This window comes from Anarhichas minor, unplaced genomic scaffold (genome assembly GCF_050575085.1).
Source record: "Anarhichas minor isolate MPS153535 unplaced genomic scaffold, ASM5057508v1 ptg000024l, whole genome shotgun sequence".
NCBI classification, from domain to species: domain Eukaryota; kingdom Metazoa; phylum Chordata; class Actinopteri; order Perciformes; family Anarhichadidae; genus Anarhichas; species Anarhichas minor.
In genome coordinates this window covers 6,546,806-6,570,963 of record NW_027466470.1, presented here as the reverse complement: position 1 = coordinate 6,570,963, position 24,158 = coordinate 6,546,806, and the positions used below count along the sequence as shown (strand labels likewise).

Below are 24,158 nucleotides of genomic sequence, written 5' to 3'. Positions count from 1 at the left end.
GTGATGGCTGTAAGGATGCAGGGACACTGTTTGGCAACACTGCATTTTGTTAACACACTCGAGAAATGTCACTTTCACTCACCATATCATTTCCTACAAACTTAGCACTATATACTGTAGATCCCCTTTTTTATGGTTATTCCTTTGCTGTAAACTGCCATCCATTGCACATTTGACCGTCCGTGGGGTGGGGTGCACATCTCCAACTGGTGCTTACTTGTTTCTTTTCCGGTTTCTTCGGTGGCTTTTACTCCCTCACACAGGTCTTAGGGTCATGATGATGGTTTATCCTACATAATAAAGTTTTAGAGAGCCCCGTGATCTTGAAATAAGCACTCTCATTCTGTTTAGTGGCCGTTTGTTGATTAGTTAGATCTAGAAAGGATTTTACCTTCTGTCTCTGTGCAGTCCTTAAGAGACTTGTTTGTGATAAAGGAGTTTCAAAATAAAAGCACCGAAACAGGGATGACTGCACGCAAAGTCAAAAGTGAACTTTTGACTTTCTACATATTAACATGCAAAAAGTTTCATCTGCTGCTGAGATGTTTCATCAGTGACTACAGTATGCGTATATTTACTATTTTTACTTTGTGTGTGCAACTAATGATTGTGTTTAATTTTCTATTAATCTGCTGATTATTCATGTTTGGCATATACAGGGTCATAAAAGGGTGAAAATACTCACAGCAGTTTAAGATGATGGCCAGCACATCGAAGCAAGATATTCAGTTTGCTATCACAAGTCAAAGCAACAAATCTAACTTGACATTTCAGCTTGAAGAATTACCTAAATTATAATTTTTGATATATTTACATAAATAATACAAGAGAGCTCATCTTATACAGCAAGTAGACACAGTCGTCATAGTTAGTAAGTGTCTCTGCACCAGCTGTAGTCTACACTAGTTAGTTTCTCTTTGCATCATGTGCTCTTGTTAGGACTACAGAAGTATGACCGAATAAGAATTAGCAGCAGTGAACTGTGGTGCATTTTCATGCTAATTTAGGCTTCAGACAAGGATTTCAAAGTATAATGAGATCTAGTCAAATTAAATACTGCTTAGTCTATTGTCTGTCAGAACACAGACTGTAGGCCATCTCTATTGCTTTGTTAGGCAGCCAATTGCATATTGAAATGCTTCACATATTTATTTGTTTAATATATAACAAGTGTAAAATGCTATTTTATCAGACAGGCAGGTGCAGAACCCACCTGCAAAAACAACCTTCTGGGTACAATTCCCTGTTTAGGTCTATAAGCTGTTCTCAATGTATGTGTGTGTGGGTGTGTGAGTGTGTGCACGTGCAAGTGTGACTTTATTCATCCTACCATTGAAGGGACAGCCCACCCCAAAATCAATAATACATATTTTTCCTCTTACCTCTAGTGCTATTTATGAATCTAGATTGTTTTAGTCTGAGTTGACTAGTTTTAGAGGTATCGGCCGTAGAGATGTCCGTCTTCTCTCTCGGGGTGGGAATCACCAGAGGCCCCTCAATGCGATATTATCACGAAAACAAAGTCACAATATGATATTATTACGATTTTAAACATTTTGCAATATATTACCTATTTTTAACTGCAAATGATGCAGTTTGTCAACATCTGTTTTTATCAAATAAGATAAAGTTTTCACTCATCTCACTTCAGTCCATTTCTAATAGGTCTTTAGTCAATGAAGTAAAATATATAAATAAACTATTTACTTTTACTTTGTTTAAGTCATCTATAGTGATGATTTGCATACAAACACACAATTAAAATAATCAGGGAATAAACCATTGCATTTTTGTTAATAAAAAATCTTTGCATCAGTAGTTTTATTATGTATTATAAGCTGCTTAGAAACGTCTCCTTCAAAAAACTGAATTTATTCAAGTTTCCCACCAAAACTTCATTTTTACATATGAACATATCGTGATAAAGTTATAATTTACTTTCGTCCAAATACAAATTTTTACTGAATGGAGCTTGAAAGCACCACAGTGTAACTAAATGAAGCCGTATGGCTGTTCTCAGCAGCTGTTGCTGTTAACATTGCTAACATTAACTAGCTCTTCTCCTGACGATTTCAACATGGTTGTTCACAGACCAGCGACTGGAAAGCATGAATGCTGATCTTCAGAACGCAACGTTTTTGACTGAATATAGGCCGTTGCATTTCTTTTGACACTATGATGGTTGAACTGTGTAATTAATCCACGGTTCACATGACTCCCTGGTCAAAGCAGACATCTGCTGATATCTCCAACACGAGGCAGCTCACACCAAAACAACCTAGATTGATAAACAGCACTACATGTTTGATGGAAAAATATGTATTTTTGAATTTGGGGTGAACTGGATCACTAATGAACTGAGATGAGCTCGAATAAACTTTGAAATTAGACTTTGGCAAATGCTTTACATTTAAATAGGCTGAACTGAAGTGTTCCTAATTATCAAGACCTCTTAAGGTAAATGCAAGTAGAAAGTTGTGCTAAGAAGTTGGGTACCATGCTCTCTCACCACCTCTAAAATCACACGGCAAGTTGAAAACCATCGCCTCACCTGAAGCCAAACTTGTCCATGGCGATGGCGAAGTGCCTCGGCTGGTCGTAGCAGTGGTAGAGGTTGCGGTCGTCCATTGGGATCAGGTCCACGTCGCTAAAGATGAAGCAGTCGTACTCTGCGTCCTTCAAAGTCTCCGTGTAGCCAACATTCAACAGCTTGGCACGGTTGAAGGTTTCCTCACCCAACTGCAAGAACACACCACAAGAGAGACCATTGTGTCATTGTTTACATATAGATGAGGAGGGCAGATGATGTAGCTTCATCAGCATGTGTCCTCTGCTTGAAAGGCTCTGTGTTAAAAAAAAGAGTTGAACAGATTGGAACGTGTCTTCTGAACCACAAATTCAGCATGTGCGATATCAATACCATGTTCAATTAATGTTTCTGTTACGTACAACTTGTAGTTTCAAACTGCGACTTTGTAAGGTTAAATGTAGACTAATACCAGAGTTAAGAAGGATACATTGATGGGGCACTAAATAGGAGAGGGAGAAGTACTGCCAAAATATATAATACATGCTGTGTTCATTACACTGTATAGAAACATCAACCGGAAGCTGAACTGCTACAGGCACTTCTACCATAAACAAAAGACAATATGAGTCAGACCAAGCCAAATGTGTTCGGGCCCACATCAAAGCTGTTTTTCACTATAAATCCAACATGAACTGATGTGTTTATTGACCCCAAGAACAGATCAGTTGCCTGAAGCACCAAACACTTCTTCTGAGACTCTGTCTGGCTGAAGTTTAACACCCTTCATGCTGAATATGAAATGATAAGTGATAAATCTCTACAACAGAGTCCGATAATCAAAACTTTCCCTGTAGTCAGAATGGCCAGAATTATAACACAGCCAAACACGTCGTCACCTTCTAAGGTGCCCCTTCAGTTTCAGAGCATTATTGATCATCAGTGTTTAGCATCTGCAGTGCATGTTGTGCTGTATTTATCTCTACAGGCAGTCTGAACTGATGTTTGTATTGACCCCAAGAGATCCGGATGCCGCTGCAGTGAATGCAGTCTTTGCATGGACCAGGTTCAACACTTCGATTGAGATGAATGCATCCTTGCCAAAGCAGCACAGCAGCGTAAGATAGCCGAGGTTAACACACGTGAGAGCTATAAACTAAATAATGTATCAGCAATTTTTACTTCTCTTTCTGTAGAGCCCCTTGTGCAACAGCTTGGCTTTGTGAAATCCTAGTCAAGCTGCAGGGAGGTCAGCGAGCAAGAAGTGAAGCTTATACTGTGCAACCTGACACTCTTTGGCAGACACATTTCGGATGCACGTCGACAGTCCATCCTCTTCGAATACTCTCTGAATGAATTCTTCTTTTTATGACAAGTACAGCGAGGAAGCTCCAGGAAGCGGCTAGAGAGAGACAGAGTTGAGCTGTACGGGAGGGAGATATAAATGTAAAACCTTTTGTACTGTCAGTACCTTGTACAGACGATTTCCCCTCAGGAAACCTCTTATTCACTTACTGTACAGCTAGTGCATTTTATCTAGCACAAATGGCCTCAAGTATCCTTGCAAGTGCAAGTAAAAATCTTTATATGCATTGTAGCCAAAATGAATCACCAATTATTGTGATGATGAATGAATCACATTAGCTCCAGTTCCTCAAATGATTGTAATTCAATATGGTTAGTCGGACAAAAGAAGCTATCTGAATATGTCACCTTGTGTTCTGGGAAAATTGCTATCAGCAGTTCTCACTATTTTCTTCACATTTACCAAATGATTTATCAATTAAAGCAAGACAATACCTGCTATAGTACAGGACAGAAAATCCAAATTAATATGTAAAGCCGTTTTAATCCGGTTTCTTCAGGTTATGTGATCAAATAAAGTCTGCACAGGAACTACATTTGACACATTATGTTCAGCAGGGTTAGAAAGAAGATTAATTAGCAAAAATAACAAAACTATTTTATCATCCCGTAGTTGATAAAGTAACTGCATATAAGTGCAGACATTAAGGTCTGAAAATCTGATCGTGAAAGTTATTGAAGTTTCTCTTTATCTTAGGATTCATTTTGTATCTTGTATGGTATGTTTTTATGGTGTTTTGAAAGCAAAACTTGGGAAAAATCTAATTCATTCATTTGTTGTATTATATGTAAGTTACTTTTCCTGATAAACATTACATTAGTAGTAGTGAGCTACAAAGAAATCTGCTGTATTTACACTGAAACATGAGCTTTTTGAGTCATTATGACTGTAATAAAGATTTTCATGCAAATCTGACTCGTGTAGTTTGGTTAAGTCCTTATGCAAAATCTCTAAGACGTCATGAGGGGCCCCGCATGACAAGATTACATGTTTATGGAGATGTTACTGTGTCCCAGCACAAAGCTTCAGTCCTCATATCATAAAAAAGACCCCGTTTGATGAATGTCTCAGTATCTACAGTATGTAGCCGAACAATTAACTGCTGTTACACATTTTCTGCAGTCACGTATTCCTTGGCCATTAGGGAAAACCACCCACTTTAGACTGCACAGAGATTTTCTAAGATGATTAACGCATCAGCCTGATACCTTTTTTTTTTTTGAGGTACATTTGCTTCCACACTGGTGCATTATCTGTTCGGATCGACCATGAATTAAGTACAATGCATAATCCCCCACTAATACCTGAGATTTGAGAGCATAATCCCCCTTTGCAGGTGGCAAATAAAATCTATTGTCACGAATCCAATTGGGCTCCAAATATCAGCTAAAATAGTCCTCTGTGTGTTTTTGATCAACAGTCTGTTCAGTTTGGAACGACATCATATGAGCAAAATATGGCCAATGTCATCCAAGAAACTAAGAGCAGCAGCTGATACATCCGGACAAAAAGGGAAATAAATCAATAGAATAAAATAGTATTTTACACAAGTAATAGTCAGAGGTTCTTGGGAACTAATGCAAGATAAGTCCTGCAAATAAACAAAAAAGAAAATATGATTTTATCTGATTAAATGTCTGTCCTCCTCCTGAGCCCATTCTTTCAAATTGCTTTAAAAATGTCGAAACTGTAAATGACGTTTTGATATTTGGTAGTAGACACATACATTTCAAATGATTAACTTTAAAAGTGAGTATTATCCAACAGAAAAACCCAGCCCAGTGTTGCCATCTTTTTTTTCCCAATGAAAGTGGCAAACAGCACAAACTCCGAAAGTCACTAAACCTAGTGAGAAAGTAGCCGAGTCAGCAACACTTTGCAGCCCGTCTCTTCAGGCCTCCCTCCAACATAATGAACGAAAACAACAAACATGGCTACTGTTGGTACTCACAGCTGTCAAGCTAGCAGCATGTGGAAGACTTCGCTGACAAGCAATGAGTGCACGGGCAGAATGCACTCAGGCAGGCAGCCCGACTGGAATGATTGGATGGGCCTATTACAGTCCCACAACAGCCACAGACACCAGATTTCTTTGTTGTCAGGACATTCATTTATTGCTGTTGGGATTTAAAGATAATTTATATAAACATATATAACCATTTTGTTTTTATGAAATACCCACCTTGCTTTTTTTTGGGGTATTACAGATCTGATGAATGTAGGAACCATTGTTTATCATTTAATTAAGACATGTGTGTGTGTGTGTGTGTGTGTGTGTGTGTGTGTGTATGTGTGTAAACCTCCCAGCATCTCGGCTTTATGGCTCTATACATCTTCACCCATCTCTTCCTGCCATAAGTGAGTTCATATCACCTGCAGGATGTGAGGTAAGCCATTACATTATACATACTATTTTACTATTCAACAGCCCAATTGTGGGTGTCATTTTATGAAACAATTTGAACTGAAAATTGGTTCACACTCAGTTTGTACGGTGTTGTATTTTGAATCCAAATTCAAAAATGCAACACTTTTCTTTCTCACAATATAAACCGGCAAGAAGCGATGTAGAGGAGGAGGGTGCAGTCTTCCTTTGTGTTCCAACCAGTCCATCTACCACCACTCCATTGTTGAGTTTTTTTTTTTTTCAATATCTGTTGTTTTATTTTGTTGATGCAATGTTTTCTGTGGACACTGCATTTTCCCACTGCTGCCGGCTGCATTTTTCTGTTATTTCTTCCCTCCTGCTTTAGGCTGTTGTTTCCTGCCTGAAACCTGTCTCCGTTTTTTTTCTCACGCAGAGTGCACTGGAAAGATCTGCACAAATTTGCCTACAGTGGCCCACGGGGGACAGTTAAAACCATTCATGTGTGAATATTTGACAAATCAACAAATTATATGTTGACAGGGTGAAATGCGGAAAGGGTACTCCAATTTAGCACATGGCGATTTTTGGCTCCACGTTTTGCAATTTCACATGCGTCTTTTAACTTTCAAGGACATTTCTGCTCTATTAGTTTTTGATCAGGCTGGGCCCACAATGCAGTGTGCGTGCATATGCATGTGAGCGTGCGGTCTCAGTCTTGAGTACATGAGTTTACTAAGTATGTGTGTCACAAAAATATGTTTTTTTACCAGGAGATAATATCATGAAAGAATCCAGCACCTCAACCCTCAATTAAGTGTGTTCAGGCCCTTCTATGGCTACCTAAACGTCTCCCGTCACAATGACAGGTTTTGGTTTGCAAGCCGCCCCCGCACTGCAGGAATGCTCTTTAAATTAAATATTTTTGTTCAGACAATAGGCTCGAAACATGCTTCTGTTAGCGCATTGTGCAGTAATTGGCATTTATACATAATAGAAATCACTGTGGGCTTCACGTTAAATTAAATGACAATCTTTTGGCAGATGCTTTTGTGCAGAGTGACTTACAATAAGTGCATTCAGCATCATTATGAAGGAAAAACTAGATGTGATCAAAAAATTAAGTGCATCCCTCAAACAACTATACAAACATGATTTACATGTTAATGTTTGCAGGTTAATAATTATTTAGTTAATCAACTGTATGAATCATATAAGTTGTATTGTAGGTAAAAAAAAATAATTAAGTAACCGGGGGAGGTAATATTCATTACAACAGTTTTGCACTCCACTTCTCGAAAAATGTATGACTTTATAAATTTGCCATTTTAATTTTAGAGAATAACAAAAGATTTTATTTTTATGCACCCGACCAACAATCTGGACAATTTCTCACCTATTTCTGGCCACTTGGGGGCAGTGCAACAAGTTGTTAACACTTATGTTGATGAAAGTGCTACAGTTTACCAGCCTATTTACACATTGAGCAGTTACAGAACAACATTATTATCCATTCGCAGTCATGCTTGAGTCACTTAAGGAATCTATGTTGAATACCCACTCTCCTTTACACTCTGGTTTGGCCTCTATTAACCCCTGAGGGAAATATCTGTCTCTTAAGCTGCTAAACACTCCACAATTTTCACAAGCCAGTCACTGTTTTGTGTTTGGTGCTTGGCAGGAAAGGTTCAGAGATTATCAGGACTTGAAAAATGATGCTGATTAGAGCTCCGGGGATGAACCAAAACAGTAAAGTTGCCATACCAAAACAATAAGCTGAAAGATGCTAAAATTCTTTGTAGTGCTCAGGCGAACTGCAGCTCTCGTGCCAAGTGTCACCTTTCGACTGGTAATAAGTGCAGGCAGCAGCTGGGAAAGTCGACTTCTGACTGGAAAACCGCTGGGGTGAATCACTGGCTGCCTGGGTAAATAGGGGTCGGGTAATTGAAAGGAAAACACTCATCATCTGCCATCGAGGTGTCCAGTTGCTCCACTGCAGCGGCTCAGTGACTGACAGCAGGAAACTGTGGCTGAAACGCTCCCCGTTGTGGTTGCAATGTGTTCGACAGTGTGTGCGAGGCAGGACACCGCTGAAAGAAAAGTTTGTTCAGTCTTATCCTCAACGGGGAACGATGTCAACAGTGACTCCAAAAGTTTTAGTGATGAAACTTGGGCCGTCTGGAGCGGGTAATGAACTTCAGTGAAATCTACAATTAACTATCTCATCAAGACTGAAGACAGAACTGACTTTAAAAAAAAAAAAGCTGCAATCCGATTTTCAGTGTTCTTCTAAAGTATTCATGACATCGATATGTCAGCCGTCTCCAAGGCTCAATGTGCACTTGAAGCTTTTTCAAAAGGGTTCCCTGAGTGTCAGAAATCCCTCTTCACACACACCTGTCGAACGTGATGAAAAAGTGTTGCTTTTTTTCCAGACATTCCAGGAGTGTAAATTCTGGTTTTAGTGTCTGGAAGAAAAAACTGTTGCTGGCAGAGAAATAGAGGCATACATCTGAAACATCACCTTCCAACTTTATCACTGCTTTTTGAAATACAACAAGGGATCCCAATAGAAGATTAGCTTGACACAATTTAGAAAAAGTGACAGCTTCTCTCGCAAAGTGCTAAGTCCACTTGTGTTTAGGAGCCACTACTGAAGCTGCTTGCACTCTTACTCAGCAGTTTACAACATTCATTTATCATGTCCTCGTTGACCTCCTGTTGTTGCTCTCCCTCAGGGTAACCCCCGCTGCCTCCGCAAGTGGTATTTTATTCAAAAGTTTAAGCGAATTTTAAGTGAAGTTTGCGAAGTCTAAGCTTCAGGAGACAATCCGTGCCGCATCAATAACAATGATTGAATGAGTGATTGAAGCAGTGCATCACTGTGATTTTTCCTATCTGAACCCTGGAGGATGAGGAGTTATATATGTGTAAGTAAACTAATAACACTGAGATAATGCAGATTTATTCATTAAATGAACTCATCTGGAAAATGTGTTTTCTGTTAAAGAGAAGAATAATGTGAAAGCAAGATGGCGCAGCAATATGGCGACACTGAGCACAAACAAGCTATGTGCTGAGTGGGATATTCTGCAGTTTAAATAATAAACTTGGTGAACAACATGTTACAAACTGGACCCAGCGGTTGACAGCTCACCTCAAGGTCCATTTATCAGCCTTTTCTGAGATTTCTCTCACTTTGAGGTAAGACCGTTTTGTCAATCTTAAAACTGGCTCTAATTCAAACCCTTTGCATCCAAACTCAAATCAATACCGAGGTGAAGCAGGGTGACAAATTAAGAGGTGGGACAAGTAGTTTAAAATACCTTGGGCGACTCATAAACAAAGGATAAAATTGAGGAAATAAACATTTGCTGAGTCCGATTTTATTGACCATCAACGCCCCTCACGTCCCTTGCCTCTTCTATTCACTCTATGATACGATCTTCTTCCATCTCTCTGTGCGCACTTTGTGCTCTTTTTGTCCCTGGCAGTGCTTCCCTGGTGTGTCTGCAGTAATTCTCTCTCTCTCTCTCTCTCTCTCTCTCTCTCTCTCTCTCTCTCTCTCTCTCTCTCTCTCTCTCTCTCTCTCTCTCTCTCTCTCTCTCTCTCTCTCTCTCTCTCTCTCTCTCTCTCTCTCTCTCTCTCTCTCTCTCTCTCTCTCTCTCTCTCTCAACCAATTAACCCCATCAGCCATATCTGGTATCACTAGATAAATCCATCGCTGCTCCCTCCGTGAGGGTGTGTGATGAACGTATAACTTTCTTCTGGTCACCGGACAGACACAAACGCACATACATGGACTGTTGCCATGGTGATGGATTAAGGCCCAACCAGCGCTCTGCTTGAATGTTTGTCACCAGACAGCGGGTTGGTGTGTGTGTGTGTGTGTGTGTGTGTGTGTGTGTGTGTGTGTGTGTGTGTGTGTGTGTGTGTGTGTGACAGGAGTTATCAGTCTCCTGCAGATAGACGGAGGTGGGGCCTCTCATCCTATCATTTGGCCCCGGTCAGTCAGTGCAGGGAAAGACAGACCACAGGAGAGACAGAGGAAGATTTCACCTTATCTCACTTAATGGAGATTGAGTTGAATGTGTGTGTGTGTGTCGGGGGGGGCTTCCTGTTTGTTCATATGTGTCAGGAAGGAAAAGGAGCTGACCTCCCCCAAACAGCAATTGTAGCTAGCCACTGCAGGTCTGTCAACCATGTTTAAGCGTTGTGCATGAGGCTGCAGTAAGAGTGAGCGATACCGCAGCAGAGTGATACTTTTGCCGTTGCCACCATTGTAGCGGGCTTACTTTCTTACAGACTAAACCGACTTATGGAGAGTCACAGACTCACCGAGGCGAGGTTTTGCAGTAACGAATACAAACAGGCAGTGGATTAGTAACGTTACAAAGCATAGAGAGTAGAGCATGACTAAAATCTGACAACTTTGTTCAGTTCTTTCTCTGTAACCAGTGTAGCATTAAAGCATGCAGGTATAGCAAACTAGCAAGCTAACTAGAATAGGGCTGGCTAGTTAGCTAGCACTGACCATAACAACTAACAATTGCCGTTTTCTTTTGTATCAAACACCATAGAAAACAGTTAAATGTCCTTATTACTCCTATTCTATTTCTGGTGTATACTGTTTGGGAGACGGTCCCGGATGCTGAGAGTTTTGACTCATCAGCTCAGTTTGCTCTTATTTAACTGTAGCTTATGAATTTGAAATCTGTGTGACAGCTTCACTGTCTGAAAGGAAGCAAAGTACGGATCTGCTAGCAACCTTTAAGAGGGAAATCTGCCACGGTTATTGTAAACTGCGTATGTGTCGTAAGGATGGTAACAGTAACTAGGGGAACGGTCACCTGGTATAAGAAACACATGAGAGAGAAAAGGAGAAAGAGAGCTTGTGTTCATTAGAGCCCGTGTGAATATTTGTGACTAAATGCACTCGGCCATGTGTTCTTAATAAAAGATGATGATCCCTTCATTCTCCGGCCACCTGGGAAACAGGAGGCTCATCAAAGCTTGATTAGATACTGCAGTCAGCCATGCACACAAACACACACAAACAGAAACACACACCAGGCTATGTATTTCTAATTCATAACCTAACATCTTCAATCATACTCGCTGCAGCATGTTTCCTGCTTTATGAGAGCTTGGCACAGCACACAAAGAGCGAGGAGGGAAGAGCGTCACAGAGCTGGCGTGGGGCCAGAATGACAAATTTGCTGTAATGACTTTCTGGCAGTCCGGACACAGAGGAGCTCCCAAGTAAAGCGAAAAGGCCGGGCCACGACGGGCAATTCAATTACTATTCCGCCTCGGTGTAGTCGATAGACGCAGATCAGGGCAACATCAACACAGCAGCCGGTGATGATGTGCTACTCTGCTGCGCTGAAACAATGAAGCAAGTAATTTGTTGTGAGTAAATAAGTGCAGGACCGCACTCCCAATATAAACTGCTCAGTAAATTTGTTTTATTGCAGGGATCTGGGCTGAGATGTCCGTGTGGAAATAAAAAGTGAAGCTGCAGTATAGCCCTTCATGTTCTTTCTTATTTCTGTGTTGCTGTGTCGAGGGGTTCAGAGCTGAATTAAAAATGCGGGAAAAGAATATATTGTACTGTTCTTTTTTAAAAAAAAAAAATTATTATGAGCAAAAGGAGCAATGAAATCAGAATAATTCTGCCCTTTATACGATACACTGACACATATAGTGAATGTAATGGTTTCATTCCTAATTAAAGGTTATAATGGTTTGAAAGGTTCATTGGAAAGGCCAAATAGTCTCAAGAGAGCAAAGCTAAAATAACACTGGAAATCAAAATCTCAGCATACACGATGATGTACTGTGCAGAATGAATTCACACAGACTACTCAAACCAGCGGGAAAAAATCCAATGCATTTGATTCAGGGTATAAAAGTCTATTCATGCAAACTCAACACAATTTCTTACTGAACGGATAAGTTAAGATTTATTATGCCTATTTGTCGACAAATTTCCTAAGAAGAAGGGGCATTTTACAGTGGAATATTACAGGAATATTGATAGCGAGAGCAACAGGTTAGCAGACTAAGTGTTTTGATGCTATCTCTCTGTTCACACACACACACACACACACACGCACACACACACACACACGTTGAAACACAGAAGAGGAGAGGATGAAAACTAATGCGACAGTAAATGACCGCAAAACTCATAAGGACTCTCACACTGAGCTGAAATGAATGAGTGCGCATAAATTAGATGGATAAAATATGTCGTATCTTTCTTTCAGGGGTCCCGTTGGGCCCAGAGGCAATGGTACGCCAACACTGCTATATTATATTTTAAGAAATCTTGGGATCTCCACTTTGAATTAAAAAAAGGATCAGCGAAATAATTGGCAGTTACGTTTTCTGAGTGAACAATGCTATCTTTTCATATCATGTCCCTGCTGGCTGCTTATCATCCCAGGTCCCTCTATATTTAAGGTCCGAGTACATTTTAGCCAAGTCAAGAAAATAGGCTGCAAGCTCACACATGTTGTCCACAAAAAAAATTCCAAACCCGAGTAAACAAGACAGATACAGAATGCAGTCTGGTGTCGTGACCACGGTGTGACAAACCAGAGTACAGTTAGCAGCCGCCCGCACATGACAGCATCAAGACTCAGAGAGAGAGAAGAGAAACAAAAGACTGACAGAAATAAAGGGAGACAGGGAGAGGAAGAAAAAGATGATGATGTTTCTAATCATAATAAGACAGTAGCTTCCAAAAAAAATGACAGGCAAGGTCAGAGCTGCCCCATCGGAGTTGGCCGGCATGTGTCACTCAGAGAAAAAGCAGACTCGTACAGAAAACATACACACAGATGTTGTACTTGAAGCTGCCACCTGACATGCATAGACAGAGAGACTGGCATGCCAAAGGAGAGCGTCAGGGAGGTGGAGGGCAGAGAATCAAACCCACCTGACATTTTGACTAATATGGGGCCAGATGGTTGCTGTGGCTTGTTGCTTTGACCTGCTGTGCCAAACCTGCTCTCACAGACATACGAGTCTCCGGTTGTGACACAAACAACTGTGATGCTGTAAAAAAAAAAAAAAAGGAGGGGCACTCTCCAGAGGCAGAGGAGTCTCTCTCATCACATCTAACCTCTCCTGCATTAAGGGCATTCAATACACACAAACTATAACACCCCCAGCTATAAGCACCATTGCTGCAGTGTTAAACATACGGCTCCGAGCAGCACTGACTCATTTCAAAATCAGGTCAACAGTATGAATCATCAAAATATAAAGAGGTTAACAGTAGGGATCAGTCTAGGTGAGTTGCATATATGTATGTACAGTATCTTAGTATAGGTAAAGTAAGTGTAAGAGTCCATATGCTGAATGGTTATTTATGTCCATAGGTGGGGAAACAGGAATAAAATGGCATGAAGACATCCCGCAGGCAGCATGAAGACATCCCGCAGGACTGCTGGGGACTTAATGTTTCCCGCTGCTTGTTATGTAAGGTAAGACGCAGACATTCACACTGGAACTAACACACAAAGGCTGTGTTACACGCTGCATGTCCCTCAAACCTACACCTAGATGATACAGTCAAATGACTCACCCTTCCATATTTCACATCAGGAAGAATATGGAACACAATCTGCCTTCTCCAATTTCCCCATCACTTTGAGATATTGCTCGGCCTGCGTGGGTGTCAGACAGTGTGTTTGAGTTATTCTCAGATATCTCTAGAAGAATCTGTTAGTGCATCGACTAAGAGACAGAACTATGACAAGCATGTAATGATATCATGATTCTTTACTTTTTGAAAGTGAGATCAACTCCAGCATGACACGACTGTATTTCCTAAAGACAACCCAAACTGTGGAATTGTTTTTATGTAATATCATTAGTACATTCTTTGACAGCAAGAGACACGACTACAAGTGGATGCTCCGTGTCTGCTGGACGTTCAATAAGCAAGTGTGTGCTAACACTTTACAAGGTAATGATAACATGTCAGTGTTGTGTGTCTGTTAGCTTGCTGTTGAGTTATTCTGCTTCTCACAGGGGGGGCAGAGGAAATAGCTGAAAACACAACATTTGCATATCAACTTATAGAGTTGAAATGTCAAACGTGTTATCAAACAGTAGCCAAATAAAAGTAAAGTAACACACACAGCAGACATGTAGCAACATTAGCATCTATTTGGAGTTGTGTTTCTGTCCAAGTGATTAATGTAAGTTAAATGCAATCTCCATTTAGTTAATTTTTGTTCTCCTCAAAATCCTGATGGAAATATCTGGCTTCAAGTGCTATCTTGCAGTTCGTTAACTTTGTCCGACATTAACTTTGTCTGACGCTAACTTTATTCAATGCTAACTTTGTTCTCCGCTAATTTTGTTCCCCGCTAATTTTGAACTAGTTTGGTTTGCGTTGCTTATTACACCCAATGCTAGCTACAACCTACATTAACTTGGTTCTCCGTTAACGTTTTTCTCCGCTAACTTGGTTCTCCGCTAACTTGGTTCTCCACTAGCTTGGTTCTCCGCTAACTTGGTTCTCCGCTAACTTGACCATAAAACCAAAACAAGAAGCTGAACATGACAAAATGTTCATGGGAAGTGCAGAGATGGCTTCTGTGGGTTTCTCATTATTCATCCTCATTTGATCCATTGTTGATATAAAAAAACTATTAATTAGTGTAGCCTTAAGCTAAGTTGAGGACCCGACATGGCCCATGTGGACTGTTTCTCAATGAATCCCAACATGACACTTGTAATTAGGCGTTTCATTTCTTGATTAAACTTGTTTCATGGAGGGAGACCACATTTCTTGAGACTGAGCCTCTGAAGAATTACTCCGTTTCTCATCTGACTTCAGAGAAAATGTTTACCTTGGGGCTTCTCTCTACATGCATGTCAAACTCCTGTTGTGACATAATGAAAATCCATCCAGTGAGACGAACTCCTGTGAAGCAAAGAGCACTTGGTTTTTGTAAGTCAGAGGAACCGACATTAAAAACTTAGTCTCGCCCCGGGACTCGAGCTTTGGAGCTCTTTGGTCTTCATCCAGTGGGATTCAGCCCCATGAAAATGTACTGTTACTATTGCCGGAGAGGTGGTTGACCCAACAGTGAGAAATTGCACGTCCCATTGAGAATCACTACTGTGAAGAAACCCTGTCACATAAATAACAAAAACAGATGATCTACTGGCAGAGAGACAGTGAGTGAAAATCATATCACAAGGCCATGTACATTACTCATAGTACTCCTTCCTTTTCAGTCCTTTCTTCTCATTTCACTTCTTCATTTATTTTCTTCCTTCTTTCTTTATTTCCATCTTTTCAACTCTATTGCCTTCTTAAATTTTTCCCTTCTTCCCTTCCTTTCCGTCGTTCCAACTTTTTGTCCTGGGTCAAGAGCTAAATGTTTCACGCCACAAAATATTTAAAGATGAGGATGCTTCACTAACTAGATTATGTCCTTTGCTTCATTAGTTTCACTACAAATATTTGCATTTTTTTACTTAGTTAAACGCAGTTATTAAAAGCGGTGTCTTTCCTGCATCTTTCAATCTTAAAAAGAGTACAACTTTTTGCTATTACCGGCTGCTTCAACTTTTGACAATCAACCTATGACATCTTTTAAATGATGGTGAATAAAGTATTAATGTTATTTTCTTAACTTGAAGATAGTGCAAATTGCAGCACTTTAAAATGTAATTAAGGTTAAATCGGCTATTTTTGCCGTGAGGAGGGTGTAAGGACAAGTATAAGGATCTAATCACAGTCGATAGCTGTTCAAGGACGATTTATTATATATTAGTATGTTGCTGTGAAAGGAGGGAAGCATGGAGAGCCCGGGTGTTGTCAACGTTTTTTGTTAACATGGCTGCAGTGTAATGTGGTATGAATACCAATCAGCTCTAATTAAATTAATAAAAGTCATACTGTAGCAGTCGTAAGCAGCTTCCTCATATGTCTCTTTTCCCTTCTTTCTTCCCTTTACAGTAATTGTAAAACCCTTTACTTTACGTCATTGGATGCAGATAAGCTCATGGGTGAAGAAACATTAATCAGACTTTTAAAACAAATGTGTAGTGGATGTACTCTGAAGAGATAGGCAGTATGATCTATTGGGATGTTAAAGCTACTCCATATGATTCATAGCCTTGTATAGCTGGGGTCAACAACATGGCAGCTCTGGGAATGAGAGGTCTAAAAGCGCAGTATTATTCAAGATAAATTTTACACCCTTCAGCTGAATCTCCTCTAAGTGAATTATGTGACATATGTTAATCTGATGTTAACTCAATGGCTGCAGGGGGCCAAAAGGGTCATACACTTTGTTGGCATGGATCTGTAGTTGACGACACTGCTTAGCTGAATTATATTGGTTATGCTGTGGAGCATGCATGATGAGAAGTTTTATTCAGCAGGTAACTTCAGCTGAAAAATTATGCAGATGAAAGTGGTATCTCAGCAGCTAACTTTACTTTAAGGGTATTTTTGTATTTTGAAAAACAAAATATGCTTACCTTCTCAAAGGAATTTGTTTTATGTTGTTATAACACAACCAGCTGTCCAAAGAAAATACAAAATATTTGCTAATTAGCAGGAAACACAAAGTACAGCTGAGGCTCATTTTGCAGGTATTTGGTCATAAACCAAAGTACTGAACAATGCAATGTGTTGTCTTTTGACATCATGGTTGCTCTAGACGAAAAGCTAAGGGATCCCCAAAGACATTCATCCTGAGGGGAGCATAAATACCTGAACAAATTTCATGGCAATCCATTCATTAGTTGTCAAGACATTTAACTAAGAACCTTATGCTAGAAGAGAAGTCAAGGAGTCAACAAAGTCACTGCATCTTCAGGGAAACATGAATATCTGAACAACATTGCAGGGCAATCCATCCAATAGTTGTGATATTTCAGTCTGGACCAAAGTGGTGCACTGACCAAGAGACCAAAAAAACAACATTGCCATCCCTTCAGCCACGCCTCTAGTGTGGCTAAAAAAGGGTAAACAAGATCAATCTAACCAGACATTTAATGCCAGCTTTTATAAGTAGACATTCTTGATGGTACAAAATGCACGGACAAGATGCAGTCAGTACTCACAATGTAACACCTAGCTCTACGGTTACTGTTGTATATAAGCCTCATCTTTTTGCTGACATTCTTGGGGTTTGGATTTGCAGTGAAACAAATAGAAAGCAGTCAGAGGAGAAGAATAATCTATTGGTGATGCGTTTTGTTCTGAATCACAGGCCACAACCTTTGGCTCATAACTGGATGGAGGCATGTTGTTCTGTCACCAAATAAAGTAACCGCCCGCGGTTTGCCCTTGCCATGGCCGAGCACAGAGTTGAGATAGTCGACAGAGTGGAGATAAGGAGTTTTTCAGGCTGAGCACTGCGAGGATGGAGCCCCATGGGGCACGTAAGTCCACAATGTGGCCAGTCAGCTTACTGCACAGCAGGAGTGGTGTGTGTTTGTGGTAAGATGTGTATGTGTGTGTGTGTGTGTGTGTGTGTGCGTGTGTGTGTGTGTGTGTGTGTGTGTTAGGGGTGATAATGCAGTGAAAATAAAAAAAGAGGGGTTCCATCATCGTAGAGTAAAAGTAACAACATACCGTAAACCACAACAGCAAAACTTAGAGAACAAAATAAAAATAAAAAGCCAAATAAACAGGAAGCTCATCCAGTTAATGGCTTTTGCAGTTAAACTTAAAATGCAACTAGGATTTCCTAATAAATAATGCTGTGAATGAGTTTTTGATCCTAAAAGCTTCATCAAACACCTAAAGAGGCTGGTTTTTAAAGAGTACATTGATTATTTGTATAAACAAAAAAAATGTACCGCATCATTGTAATGCATTATGAAAATCTAAATATTATGCTGATGAGACAACAGAAAATGTCACTCCTGAGTTGATAATAATGGATCTTTACTGGATGTTTTGCTTTCCATTTGCTTTGTAACCCCGACCGCTCCATGGGAGCTGCACAGCTGCCAGCAGATGAGACTGTGGTCGTACTGGACACCCTCCGGGTGTGAATGTGTGTAACTATGTTAATAAAAACACTTGTGTGCTGAGTGCTTTAAGTTAAGAAATGAGTTACAGGGAATACAACCACTATAAACACCACAAACAGTTGTTCCAGCAAAGAAACAAAGGGAGGAAAGACTGTGTGTGTAAGATGAATACTGCTGGCAGCGCCAACAACTTTCATTAAGCTGTTTAATTCATAATACTTTCCCCATGTGCCTCTTTATTTCTCATACCTGACTGGTTTCTGTTAGAAAATGTAGACAACTTCTTACACATAAAAAGATGTTCTTTCAAGTACCTTTGAATGCACTTATTAAGTATGCAGACTGGCACTTCCCACATCAAGAACACCCACTACGGTTTAAACTCAACACCTGCTAAGCAGTCATTGCAACAGATTTTTCACTTTTCACACGTTCAAAGAAATCAGAAGTTTTTCTTTTCCACCATATAAAATCAGCTCCCGTCACCGGACAATTTAGAGAGCAGATCATTTAATGTTGTGGATGATGGAAATCCACTTTCACGATTGGCAGATCATCAAACAAGTTAAGACGAGAGAGAATAACTGACTCAACATGATGTGAAATACAAATAACCACAAGGTGTTACTTAAACCGATAGGGACGATCCTTTAGCTCGCCTGATCACAGAATATCTATCACATTTTCTCAAAGATGTCTCCACGCAGGAAGGCAGATGTTCAAGGATGGAAGCAGGTGGAGGACACCAACTCTTCAAAAGACATTAGACGGTTGAAAGACATTACTGAGGCTAAAAGTCATTACTACAATCAAACAGGACTAAAACATAATCAACTCAGAGTGATGCAGAGTTTAAAAGGAGGGTTTGTTCAAGGACGGCTATATCTGTGAAAAGAGAACCAAGAGGTGCAGTCTATGTTTTTAAATGTGTTTACATGTAAACACAAGTGTTGCATATAATGTTATGTGATTCTATGATCCAGTGAGTTATTGTGCTTATATTACACATATACTATGCAGATTAACCGTAGTGGTAGATTGTTATCTACATTGTGATTACTTTCTAGAAATCATACAACAGGTGCAAGATGTATAAACAATGTATATGCACAAAAAAACGTATGCACATTATTTCCCCAAGCATAAACTGGTATTTAAGGCTGTGCAGTGAGAATGTGTGCGCCTCATGCATACCTCAGAGCAGGCGTACGCACAGTTCTCTAGCTGCAAGCGATATGTCTACACAGCATTATGGAAAAATACAAAGACACCTTTATGAACTTCATTTTAAATTATTCATGAGGGATGAATCTTATCACTTTTTGTTTACATCTGAGGCATACTTTCTCTGTCTCAAGGATTGCTTCATCGTATCCTGAATTGTAAAGTTTCAATACGAGCTCTATAACATAATCACTGTTCATCTTTCTGTTGTCAAATAACGATGACAGAGATTTCTCATTGACAGGTCGACTGAATGGGCACAAGTATCGCTTCGCAAACAAGTGTCTCAGGACGTATCTGCGTCCATTTATGCCGAACTGTGGGGACAGAACCAGGCTTATGTGAGGCTTTATATGTATATGAATATTTCTGTCTCTGTGCTACATAGATAATATGCAACAACTATATCTAGCTTGACAAAAACAAAGCCTTCTTTCTGAACATCCTTGGGTTTTAAAAGGGAAACACACACTCTATGGAACATAATTCCATAGGAATAAAATGCGCTTGATTACAAAGTCTATAATGCTATTCATCACAATAATAAATGCTATTATAACAATCAGCGTCTTCTCGGAGTGTTTGGAGACTAAATACTAAAGACATGCTGCTGTGATGGAAGATTATCCAAAACAAAGGACAACAAAATAAATGCAAACTGCATGCGGTCTCTTCTCTTCTTCAAAAGTATTTATTGCAGAGATTACTGTCTTGGATTGCGTGTTATAGATGCAGGTGCCATTGTGTCCACCCCCCCCCCCCCCACCACCAATGGAACAAGACAGAGGACAATCATGCAGCATGTTGGCAGCAGCATAGATAGGTATCTAAGCGTCACCTTCACTCATGGAAAGATAATCAACCCACTGGAGTGTTTAATATGCCCGCTGAACCGTAAACCACCTCGTATAACCGCTCCACACTGCGCACAGGCAGGGATGGACGTATTACCACCCCTGGACAGGCCAGTGCATCTACTCTGTCTTAGACCGATGTGCTGCTGCTCCGAAAAGAGAGTCCCCTTCTGATCCGATTCGTTTGAGGAGCGCTTGAAGACCTACTGTAGTGTAATGTTTAGTATTTCAACTATGACTCCTAATGTAATGACAGAATTGTTTTGGCTGGAGGTTACATTCGGCCGCTGAAACGCTGGAGGATTGTTCAGAGCCCCAGTTGGAGTTTGAGCTCCAGGTGTCAGCACCAGTTTACCGACCCAGCGGCGGAAGAAAATGTTCATGTCCATGCGGGGAAAGAGAGAGAAAGCTTGGCTTGAGGTCTAAGTGAAAATAGGAGGGTAAGGAAGAATGACTGAAGGCGGGAGCGAAGGACAAATGAATGAATGAGGGGAGGGAGCATTTAGAGAGCGCAGATGAAACCGCTAAACACAATCCTCTGAATTGAAGTGATCCGACTTAAAATACGCCCGTTGACAGAAAATCAAGAAACAAATTCATAAGATAGCAAACAAAACTAAAAACTAAAAAGAAATCTTAATATTAATAATTTAGTGATAATACAGTCAGAAAGTAACTGTGTGAAGTGCTACAACAAATACTAGGATTTAAGTAGCCAATTAGTTGTATTGTACGTAATCTATATAAAGAAACTGTATTAGGAAGAGATTTATATTTGGTTAAAATACTATTAATAGCAAGTAAACAAGCTATTAGGGGAAATAGGTTCTCTGACAAAGACCTCTGGCAAGCTTTTGTTTTCTAATTGGAAGAACAGACTCTTGAGACTACAAGAAGCACAACTAGAAGAGGAAATGTACAATATTCTATAAATTCCCACAGCAGCAACATCGGAACAGGGCAACAAATGAATCAATTACCAAGACTGATAATGTGAAGGCCTTTTATCAGTTTTTGTTCTTGCTGCCGCTGTTTATATTTAATGTGTTGAAACTCTCTAGCGATAAATAATTTTGTACACTGCTGGATTTGGATACACACCCAAAAGTAATCACTTTTTTTTTGGCCAACAAGTTAAATCTCCACCATATTATCAGCTCTCTGATTGGACAAATCCTCTTTTCAAATACAAATGCCATCACTGAAAAAACTAGGCTGACTTTTACACCAAACATGTTCAGTGGTTGAAATTTGCTATCCTTAGCAACCAAGCATTATCTTTGTCCACACCTTGGCTTCTCTTTATTATAAACGGAGAGCGGCTGCTTCAATGCCACTGGTGCTTTGTAGCTTTTTAAAGGTGTCTCCTTAAGCCTCCGCCTATCTGCTGTCCTCATTATACCCTCTTTATATGATAAGCCAAATAGGACTAAGCCACCTCTGTGAGATACTGAAGGCCATTTGACTAAAGGTTATTTTAAGATAAATGTCAGCTATTCCCTGTCGGTAGTAGACTTTGAAAATCTGGCCCAAATTTCCTTTCTTATACAGCTGCACTGACAATAGAGAGGCAGAAAGATCTCCTGCTGCACTATTCAGCACTAACAGAGCTTTAATAATTTGTTTGCTAGTACCCAGTAGGGAAGCATAAAGCAGAACACAACATCGATAACTGGTTTGAAATTGAATTTCGAAAGTAATCAAAGCACAAAAAGCTACCTCCCATCTTGCTTCTTGTCATCCAACAGCTATACATTCCTTTGATATGCAAATGTGCCAAATGTGATTCAATTAATTATTCACAAGCATGTCATTAAGGTCAGTCGCCCCCATGTTTTCCAGCCAGTTTAACACCTGGTGAGTGGTTGTTGAGGAAGTTCATGTTATTAAGCTCTATGCAGGAAATTAGAGCACTGGTCCCAGTAGGGTTGGAGTCTTGGAATGTGATCAGGATGCGATGAGGAATTAGTTTGCAACCATCTGCCTGCTCTTTTCTCAATATGTTGAAAAATGTGCAAAGGAGGAGATTATAGCCATTGAGGGCCAAATAAATCCCAAATAACAACGGACTAATGGATAAAACATATCTCCAAGTGAGAATAATGAACTAAATAACAGAGTATCGCACATTCCCAATCATCTAAATGCAGAGATAACAGATCATGTGTTGGTGTTTTGTGCATGGAGCTGCAGTAAGAGCAATAGAGTGCTGCAAGGATGACGTATTCTTGTCGGCCAACCCTGGAAGTTAGCGTTGCACTGGTTTCCTCGACAAAAAGGCAATGTTATATTTCCATAAAATAATCTCAAGAAAATTCAACCAAGCTTGTTAACAAAAATAGCATTACGCTTACTAAACACCCCGGTTTAGTCCTAATTCTGATCCTCTTCTCTTATAATGGTGATAATGAAACGTTGACGGTTGTCAACGTTGTAATGACACGCTTCCTTCTGTTTACTTTTATATGGTGAATGGCGTTTGTTTCGAGCCTTTCTTTAATCTTCTTCAATCAACTCGAAGCTCTTTACACTACATGTCAACATTCACCCACGCACACAAACACACACACACACACACATACAATGTGTAAACCTGCTCATGAGATTATAAATCTAATCTTGCACACACACTCAGACACCAATGGCATAGCCTCCGTGAGCAATTTGGGGTTCAGGGTCTTGCCAAATGATGCTTTGACATGGTCGGATGCATGCGTGCTTCAGAGCATGTAAGTCTCTCATGCTGCACTGCACTCATATGGCGGTTAATGCTGACAACGCCACCCTCCGGTTCCCCCCCACAGTAATCATCGTTAGCTCTGTCAGCACCGTCGCTATCTCTTGCACTGTTTGTTCTGCTGGCACAGTTAGCTGCTAACCGCCAGCTCAGCCGTCTCCATGTTGAGAGCTGTGTAGAGGCAACAGATACGCTCTGAATTCCACCTTTAACAAACTGACTGGAGATCTGTAACAGCTAAAAGCCTACATGTGGTAAAGAAGAGCGCCGAGAAACAGAATCACATTCAAGATTATTTCTAAAATAGAGATTTGACCCACTGTGTTCAAATATACTTGCCATCTGTTGCAGACTACATTACGGATATGTTGTTGGGAGAGATCAATTCAATTTATATAAGTACCGTCTACGCACTACTGTAATCCATGTATTAACGGCCAGCGCATTCCTTACCAGTTAAATAGTACTCAAACAGAGACCGGAGTGGAGGGAACAAGGTGTTTTAGAGACACCTCTGAAACTTCTAATTTGCAATCCAATTTGCTCTAACCGTGAAATTATGAAGAAAGACAATCTCCGGAAGAAATTGAATCAAAACTAAGTTAAACCCCCTTTTTAAACGCGACGCTGATGCTTCGTTTGCAGAAAGTTTGCTGCAGTGGATTATAATGGATTTGATTTAATATCTTTGTTTTGGATTTAGAGGATCAGAATTGGTTTGAACATAAGAGGATTATAGTGAATTAGTTCATCTTTGTAGTAGAACCTTCTATCTAGCCATGTGCTCAGAACCCCAATGAATTTCAATATTGTGCACAAGTTTGAAACCAAAATACCACACAGTACAGAATCATATCTATCATATTGACCCGATTCAAAGACTATTTCATAAATTGCCCTCTTCCTCCCTTTGCCGTGCTGCTTTGCTTCATCATCTCTTCTGTTGCAGTAGCCCGGCAACAGGGCGTCATCGGTCTTAAATCCTGGAATAATATGCAAGGCCCTCGTGATGTGATGGGACCTTGGGTCAGTTTATAATTAAACCCAAACAGAAGCTGCCC

General features: G+C 40.1%; 1 protein-coding gene across 1 annotated transcript in view; it reads right to left on the bottom strand.

Moving 5' to 3' along the window:
* Window positions 1-24,158, bottom strand: part of b4galt2 (UDP-Gal:betaGlcNAc beta 1,4- galactosyltransferase, polypeptide 2) — a 119,398-nt gene that overhangs the window by 24,834 nt on the left and 70,406 nt on the right. The window contains exon 4 of the mRNA XM_076098563.1: window positions 2,552-2,739. Within this exon, the coding sequence (XP_075954678.1) occupies window positions 2,552-2,739 (188 nt within the window). The remainder of the gene's footprint in view (window positions 1-2,551; window positions 2,740-24,158) is intronic.